We start from the raw sequence: 9244 nt of genomic DNA, 5'->3' as shown, positions 1-9244 counted from the left end.
TACCCATGGGTATACTATGTATTCTTTACAGTGTACCTATATAAAACCACCTAAAACTTAAACATTCTTTGACATTTTATCCTTGCATATAATGAATTTTGGTAATTTTTCCCCCTATTATCCTTCTCATCTCTTCTCACTTAGACTCTACCCCTCTGTCCTCCCAACAAGTCACCCTCTTATTTTCATCCTTATAGAAAAAAAAAAAAACAACAACAACAACCTTTTTTTGTGTCAAATAAATGTCGGTGGGTAGATATTAGTTGGTTTAATCCCCTCACATGCCCGACCTCCGTTTTCTTTAGAGAACCGGGTCCTGGGGAACGCAGAGAGGGAGCACCCAGCTTGGGAGCCCGAGCGCCGGGTGTCCCGTCGCCCTCACTGCGTACAACGGTCATTTGCCATCTTCTTACGCAGGACCCAGCGCGCTCTTGTCTTGGCCTCTGGGCGTCCGTCCCAGAGCCCGTAAGTCTTCTTCCCCTGGCGGCTGTCGCAGTCTCCGCGCCACACACCCGGCTAATGCTGCTCGCGAGAAGGCTGGCCGCCATGACCGAGCAGCTCAAGTCTGTGGACTACGAAGTGTTCGGGACAGTGCAAGGTACGGTCTGACCTGGGATGCCAAGACGAGGCCGTGGGAGGGAGAGGAGGAAGCTTATGCCATCCATTTTACGGACGGTTCTTCTCATTGAGGCAGAGACTTCCGCTCAGCCATGACACAGCAGTTCGGGGCGGGGAGGACGGGCTAACGCGGGGCGGAGGGAGGTCACCCTGGGTTCCCAAAGAGGACGCTGCAAGCCTATAGGATGGGGGTGGGGGACGCCTAAGTGCGGCAGAAAAGCAAGGGTACCTGAATGATACTGGGCGATTTACTTTGTCAGAGGTTGTAGCCCCTCTCCAACTAGCAATTTTTCCTTCCTGGGTATTGGAGATTGAACCTTATATATTTACACACAGTCTTACATTTGCGTACTAGATTGCTGAAGTACACTCCCAGGCCATTTAAGTGAAGTTTTAAAATTTTTGTTTGATTATAAGCTTAAATAGATGCATAGAATATAATATCTGACTTACTTTAAATCTTTATATTTATAAATTAAAACGTTAAAATATCCTTTTAAATTTTTCTAATGCAACTTGACATAGTAGTGCATGCAGTCCTTATACAGAAGAAGGTGGATATTTGAGTTCATGACCAGCCTGGCCTATACACTTGAGAAAATTATCTAATGGAGTATAAATACTGTAACTATTTAAGTATATCATCCATTTAAAAGAAGAAAACTTTTTGAGACTGGAAATGTAGCTCAGTAGAGTGCTTGCTTAATAGTCACCAAGCCCTGGAATGGATGCTCTGCACCAGATCAAGGGCGAGCTAGCCCTTATAAGCCTATAATGCAGGTTCCGGTCTTCAACATAAAAGTAATGCCTTTCTTTCTTTTCCTTTTCCTTTTCCTTTTCCTTTTCCTTTTCCTTTTCCTTTTCCTTTTCCTTTTCCTTTTCCTTTTCCTTTTCCTTTTCCTTTTCCTTTTTCTCTTTCTCTTTCTTTTTCTTTTTCTCTTTATTTTTTTTTTCTCTTTTTTTGGGGTGGGGCGGGGTTTGGAGACTCGGTTTCTCTCTATAGCCCTGGCTGTCCTGGAATTCACTTTGTAGACCAGGCTGGCCTCGAACTCAGAAATCTGCCTGCCTCTGCCTCCCGAGTGCTGGGATTAAAGGCATGTGCCCTTTAACGAGGATATTACTTCCTGTTTGAGTCGGATTTCCATTCTACATTCTCCATATAATTTTATTCCATTGTTTGGTCTGCATGAGAATTTCTTTTATCTCCATCCCCCATCCCATCTCAGATGTGCTGTGTGTGTGCCTGGGGTGGGGGATACTATGGGACACTTTTCTTAACTTCCTTTATCAATAAGCTTTAGTGATAACCATTAGTAGATTTAAAATGTGAGTTTGTATTGGAAATTTATTTCTAAGTGGGAAAACTGGATTTTTAAAAAAATGGATCCTTGGGCTGGTGAGATGGCTCAGTGGGTAAGAGCACCCGACTGCTCTTCCGAAGGTCCAGAGTTCAAATCCCAGCAACCACATGGTGGCTCACAACCATCTGTAATGAGATCTGACTCCCTCTTCTGGAGTGTCTGAAGACAGCTACAGTGTACTTACATATAATAAATAAATCTTTTTTTTAAAAAAAAATGGATCCTTGTCTAAAGGGGGAGGAAGAATATTATCCTTTTATTTTGATATTCTGTTGATATTTTACATTTTGTGGCAATGTATACAGGGTAAGATTAAAGATGGATGAAGGTGTTTGTGTTTATAATGAGCCTTTGTTTCAGAGAGTTGCTGTGAAAAGAGAGGTAGGAAGATCACAGCAGACAAGTGTGAGGTCAGGTTTAGGAAAGACTGCATGAGTAAGCAGAACATTTGAAAAGTTACTGGTGAGTTTGCACTTTTAGAAAGGATACTAGGAGTCATGGCCATACGATAAGTGGTACTAAGCCTGGTTAGTACCTTTGATACTCTGGTAACCTGACCATGTTTGGAATTAACTAAAACCTAAAAATGGAGAGCATACCTGAGGGGGGTTTTGCTTAATATGAAGTGGGAAGATTCACTTCTAATCCTGATCTTTGAGATGATCAGACACATCTTTAATTCAACTTTTTTGGAGTAGAAACCCCCACCCACCTCTAATCTGGGCCTTGCCTTCTCAGGGAGGGCATGGAAGAAGGAAGCTTGCTGTCTTTGCTTGCTTGCCTTCGAATGGCTGCTAGCAAGTCCATTCCTTCACTGGCATTAGGGTGATTCTTTGTGATCTTTGTGATTCTGGTGTATACTGAAGACCAGCTGAGACATCTAGTCTTGTGGTCTGAGCAACTACTGTATTCTTGGACTTTTCAGTCATAGACAGTCATTGTTGGACTTGTTGGACCACAGCCTGTAAGTCATTCTAATAAATTTGCTTTCTATATACATAGACTTATTCTGTAAGTTCTGTTACTCTAGAGAATCCCGATTAATACAGATTTTGGTATTAGAATTGGTTGTAGGGCAATAGAAGTATAAGGATGAATTTTTTTTTCTCTCGATTCGGCTCTGCTCACCTCTACCCCATTTATTTATTTTATGTATATAAGTACACAATTGCTCTCTTCAGACACCAGAAGAGGGCATCGGGACCCATTACAGATGGTTGTGAGCCACCATGTGGTTGCTGGGAATTGAACTCAGGACTTCTGGAAGAGCAGTCAGTGCTCTTAACCACTGAGCAATCTCTCCAGCCCAAGGATGAATTTTTTAAGTATCTGGAATAGGCTTTCCAATTTGCCAGCCCCTACAATTACTAAAGCTCCTCCTGGAAGAAAGATGAAAATCCATGGTATGACCTATTTTACGAACTTGAGGTAAATGCATTTGGTTATCTTGATTCACAAATTGTAAGATGTAAAGGATTTGGTGACTCTGTATATAAAACTTTTGACAATCTATGGAAAAATAAGGAAAATGACAATGCTGGCTGTTGCTCCTAGATCTCTGGATTGATAAAGGAAAGGAATGAGCTCTGTGATAAAACTGACCAGCTCCTAGTATCTCCGAGTATGGTGAAGGACAACAATGCACTCAGTGATAAAACTGACCAGCTCCAGATGCACACAAACAGTCTAAAGGTTTCTAAATGTGACCTGGAGAAATTTTTCTCTCCAGCAGCTACAGAGCTCAAGTTTCACAAAATCAAACCGAGGTCCTTATTATAAGGTTAACTGAATTACAAGTCCCAGCTTTGAAGGAGTATTGGTGTTTAAGTAAGGGCCTTGATTAGTAAAGAATGGGATCCTGTAGCTTTGGATGAGGATGTGTGGGAGGACCCCATTAAGTTGAGAACTTTGAACCCTTGAATTCTCAAGGGTTTATCTCACTTGAGAAAGTAGTGTCTCCATCCTCAGCAGAAGATGATTTCACAACCTATACCCTTCCTTTGAGTGAGGAAATTAATCCTTCATTGTCTGCTAAATCAGCAGTGACTTTCTTTGGAGGAAATGCCAGGAGAGGCAATACTGGTATTCTTCAAGGCCCACCAATCGTTGCCTCTAGACCTATAACTAGACTTAAGTAGAGCAGGCTCTTAGAGGAGAGGTAGCGAGTATAGTTCATGAAGAGGTATGCTATATTACTAAAGAGCTTAATGAGTTTGCTAATTCATTCAAGCAGAATCTGGTAATGTGTGGAAATGGGTTTTAAGGGTAAAGGATAATGGTAGAGTGAACATAAATCTGGATCAAGCTGAGTTTATTGATATAGTTCCTTAGAGTGGAGGTTTAGGTTGAATATGACTGTTCACACAGTTTTTAAAAATTAACAGAAGTTAGTTTGAATGATTGGCTAAAGCATTTGTTAAAAAAATGTTCTACTGAAAAGGAGTTAGACATGCCTGGTAGCCTTTGACTTAGTGTTAATGAAGGGGGATTTTTAGGCTCAGAGAATTGCAATGCTAGTAGCACACTGTTTCTAACCTAGAGACATAACAGTAAGGCGGAAACAACATGTGTCACCCTCTTTGTTTAGGATTGGAAATGCTGCTGCTCAGTTGGATGAATTAAATGCAATGGGTTTAATTAGGCCCCAAGGCAGTAGGGACCAAGTGGCAGCACTGAATTATCAAAGGCAAGGTTATCTTGGTTACTGTAATGGGAAGCCTATACAAAGCAATGTCTGTAATGACCTACTCTGTAATAGTACAAGCAAAGTGAATTTTATGGGAGTATGACTTATATGGATGGACCTTTGGTACTGGCTAATCAATTATGGTGTTTCCAGACATGAAAGAGAGAAGAAACCTACTGAATTTTTGTTTATCTCTATATGTGGAAAAATTCTCAAAGAAGAAAGAAAAGGGTTACTTCGGATTGTGGCAAAAGGTAGTCAATTTCCAGAGTAAGCCAGTTTGCAGACTGAGGGCCCTTTGAATAAAGAGACAGCCAGGTTTCTCTGAGGAAGGACCTTCATAAAACACTGAAAATTTTATTGTTAGGCTTTCTCCAGTCCTTTCTCAAAAGAACCTGTGGAGTAACTGTATACTGGGGGAAAGGAAACAATCAGACTTTCTGGAGTCTCTTATGTACTTGTTCTGAATTGACACTGTTTCTGGGAGGTCTCAAAAAACATGTGGCCCTTCAGTTAAAGTAGAGGGTTATGGGGGCCAGGTGATTAATGAAGTTTTGGCTAAAGTCTGACTCACAGTAGGTTCAGTGGGTCCTGGAACTCATCCTGTGGTCTTTTTCCCAGTTCCAGAATGTCTAATTGGGATAGAAATACTTAGAAGTTGGCAGAATTCTCACATTGAATCCCTGACTTATGGGGTAAAGGCTACTATAGTTGGGAAGGCTAAATGGAAGCCTTTAGAGTTGCTTCTGTAAAAGAAAAGAGTGAGTCAAAAATAGTATCACATCACAGGAGGAACTGTAGAAATTAGTGCCACCATCACGGAAGGACTTGAAAGATCCAGGGGTGTGAATTTTCACATCTATCTTTAGCTTTCCTATCTGGCCAGTGCAGAAGACAGATGGATTGTGGAGAATGGCAGTTAACTATTGAAAAAATCAGTCAAGTAGTGTCTAGAATTGTAGCTGCTATGCCAGATGTGTTGTCCTTATTTAAGTAAATTAACACATCTGGTACATGGTATATAGCTATTGATCTAGCAAATACTTTTTTCTTGGAACTTGTCCACAAGGACCACCAGAAGTAATTTGCTTTCTGTTGGCAAGGCCAGCAGTACACCTTTACAATTTTATCTCAAGGATATATTATCTCTTCAGCCCTGTGTTATAACTTAATTAGAAGGTATCTTGATCATCAATCTTTTCCACAAAATATAACCTTGTGCATTATATTGATGACATTATGCTGATTGGATCAAGTAAGCATAATCAACTTTGGACTCATTGGTAATGCACATGGGTGTCAGAAAATTGGAAATAAATACAAGCAAAATTCAAGGACCTTCTACCTCAATGAGTTTCTTAGGAGTCCATTGGTGTGGGGCATGCGGAGATATTTCTTCTAAAGATAAATTATTGCACCTGGTCTCTCCCAGAACCAAGAAAGAAGCACAATGTTTGGATTCTGGAAGCAGCACATTCCTCTCTTAGGTATGTTCCTCTGGCCCATTTATCACGTGACTCAGAAAGCTTTTAGCTTTGTATGGAGCCTGGAACAAGAGAAGGTTCTTCATCAGGTCCAAGCTGCTGTGCAGGCAGCTCTACTACTTGGAGCATATGATCAAGCAGGCTCAATGATACTTAGGTGTCAGTGGCATATAGGGATGTTATTTGAAGCTTTTGGCAGGCCCCTATAAGTGAATCACAGAAGAGACCTTTGGGATTTTTGAGCAAAGCTCCATGTGCACTATCTGCAGACAACTATTCTCTCTCTTTGAAAAACAGCTCTTGACCTGCTGTTGGTTATTAATGGAAACTGAATGTTTATAATGGGCCACCAAGTTCCCATGCAGCCTGAGCTGTCCATCATGAGTTAATGTTATCTGAGTGATCAAGTTATTAAGTAGGACATGCAAGGAACAGACTGTTATCAAATGGAAGTAGTATATATCAGACCTGAGCAGTTCCTGAAGGCATAAGCAAGTTATGTGGAGAAGCTGCCGAAATGCCTAGGATTTCTATTCTTATTACAATGCTGACTGTTATCAAACATGCACCTCTAGCCTCATGGGTTTGCCCTATGTTTTGTTGACTGAGGAAGAGAAGACAAGGGTCTAATTTGTGATAGGTCTGCATGTTATGCAGACACCACCTAGAACTGGACAGCTGCAACATTACAATCCCATTCTGAGGCAACCCTGAAAGACACTGATCAAGGGAAATCTTTCCAGTTGGCAGAACATCAGGCAGTACACATCATACATTTTGTTTGGAATAAGAAATGGCTAGATATGCATTTTTTTCTGATTAATAGACTGTAGTGGATTGACTGGCTGACTGGTTAGGACTTGGAAAGAACATGATTGGAATATTGGTGAGAAAGGCATCTAGCAAAGAAGTATATGGGTAGATCTCACCAACCAGGTGGTGGATGTGAAGAGACTTGTGAACAATGTAATTGTTTATCAAAAAGTGACTTCTACTGAGGAGGAGTTTAGTAATCAAGTAGATAGGATAACAAAGGGTAGACCCCCTCAGACATGATGGTATGGGTCATTCTTCCCAGAAAAGAGCCAAGATCTGCTGAGGTATTTGCTGAGTTCTAGGGAAATACAGAAAGGGTAGTAGAGAAAGGTAGTTATAAATACCAGCTGAGGCCACGTGACCATTTGCAGAAACATGGATTTAATTGTCATGAGTGTTTCTATCATATGTTGTTAAGATTGCATTTGTACAGATCTTTGTGTTTTCTTTCCTCAACTTCTTTATCATGTGATATATCATTAATTAAGAGAATATCAAAGATTATCATATTTAAGGTTGAGAATGTCTTAGTTAAGATTTATTGCTGTGAGGGGACAACATAACCAAGGCAATTCTTTTTTATTTATTTTTTATTCACTTTGCATCTTAATCGCTGCCACTCTACCCAGTACCCTTCTCCCACAGGTCTTCCTCCCTCCCCCTCCTCTTCTTTTCCCCCAACCTTGCCCCAGGTATCCTCCTCACCCTGTCACATCAAGTCTCTTCAAGACCACTCTTAATCAGGAAAACATTTAATTGGGCCTGGCTTACAGTTTCAGAGGTTTAGGTCATAATCATCATGGCAGTAAGCATGGCAGCAGCAAGCATGGCAGCAGGAAGCAGGGCGGGCAGACACGGTGCTGGAGAAGGTGAAAGTCTACATCTGATCCAAAAACAGCCAGGAGAAGACTGGATGTGTTTCACATTGGGCATAATTTGAACATTTTAGACAACAAAGCTCCACCTCTACAGTGACACACTTCCTCTAATAAGGCCACATCCCTTAATAGTCCCACTCCCTATTAGCCAAACATTGAAACACATGAATCTATCGGAGTGAACCCTTTTCAAATCACCACAGAGATGTTAAAAGAATGTCCCTGAAAGTATTTTGCCACCTATTCTAAAATGTATAATACATTTGTAGTTGTATGAGCAATAATTATAGCATATTAGGTATAATTATGACCTTAGTAAATATATAATGCATTTGCAATTGTACATGGGATAGTTATATCATATTTAGACATAATTATGACCTGGCTATTTTTTCATTTGTAAGTTAATTATGACATAAGATGATATGATTGTGTGTCAAGGGTGAACTTGTGATGGCTACTTTTGGTTGTCAACTTGAGTACATCTGGAACCATGACTAATACATGCCACAATAAGTCACTGAAATACAGTATATAAAATATGAGGATGGAGGTAAAGCCCAGATGAAAGTATTTGGTTCTGTTCACTCCATGATATTCATGTAGGGGACTTAGGGAAGTTACTTCCATTTTAAAAAAGATTTACTCTAATCTTTAAATAATTAAAATGTGTATCTTTATTTTAGAGGATGTATATGCATGTATGTATATGAGTGTGTGCATGTGAGCATGGATAACAGAGGCCAAAGAGGTCAATGGACTACCTAGCACTGGTGTTATAGGCATTTGTGAGATAGTGGACTTGGCTGCTAGAATCCGAACTCAGGTTTATTAGACAAATAGTACATTTGTACACTTTACCACTATATCATTTCTTCAGCACAGAGAATTAGTTTCTTGCTTTCTACCTTGTGGGTCCTGGGGATTGAACTCAATAATCAGTCTTAAAGAAGTCTTTTCCTGTGAACCACCTTGCCAGCACTTACCTGACAGTTTTGACATGAGAAGACTAGGTTTTGGATTTGAGGAAAAAAGACTGCAGAGGTAATGTCCCACTTCCATTGTGTGTGAGAGGTGTCATGGAAACTCATCACAGTTCATGGTGACCTTGATCTCAGGAAATAGTATTTGATAGTTTCTCTACTGGAAAGTTACTTTTAACAGTTTCTCCTTTAAGGACACTTCAGACTGGTCAAAGGAAAAAATCTACCAGGATGAACTCTTAATTCTGAGCATCTACACTCCAAATGCCATGGCACCCACATTTATAAAAGAAACTTTATTAAAGCTCAAAGCACACATCGCACCTCACACAATAATAGTGAGAGACTTTAACACCCCACTATCAGCAATGGACAGATCATGGAAACATAAACTAAAGAGAGGCACAATGAAACTAAC

General features: G+C 40.4%; 1 protein-coding gene across 1 annotated transcript in view; it reads left to right on the top strand.

Moving 5' to 3' along the window:
* The first annotated feature begins 302 nt into the window (after positions 1–302).
* The window catches only part of Acyp2 (acylphosphatase 2), a 131884-nt gene continuing 122942 nt past the window's right edge, over positions 303–9244 (top strand). Inside the window, exon 1 of the mRNA XM_021176827.2 lies at positions 303–598. Within this exon, the coding sequence (XP_021032486.1) occupies positions 520–598 (79 nt within the window). The 5' untranslated portion in view covers positions 303–519. The remainder of the gene's footprint in view (positions 599–9244) is intronic.

Source organism: Mus caroli, chromosome 11 (assembly GCF_900094665.2).
Source record: "Mus caroli chromosome 11, CAROLI_EIJ_v1.1, whole genome shotgun sequence".
In the NCBI taxonomy this organism is placed as follows: Eukaryota; Metazoa; Chordata; class Mammalia; order Rodentia; family Muridae; genus Mus; species Mus caroli.
This window is presented reverse-complemented; position numbering and strand designations above follow the sequence as displayed.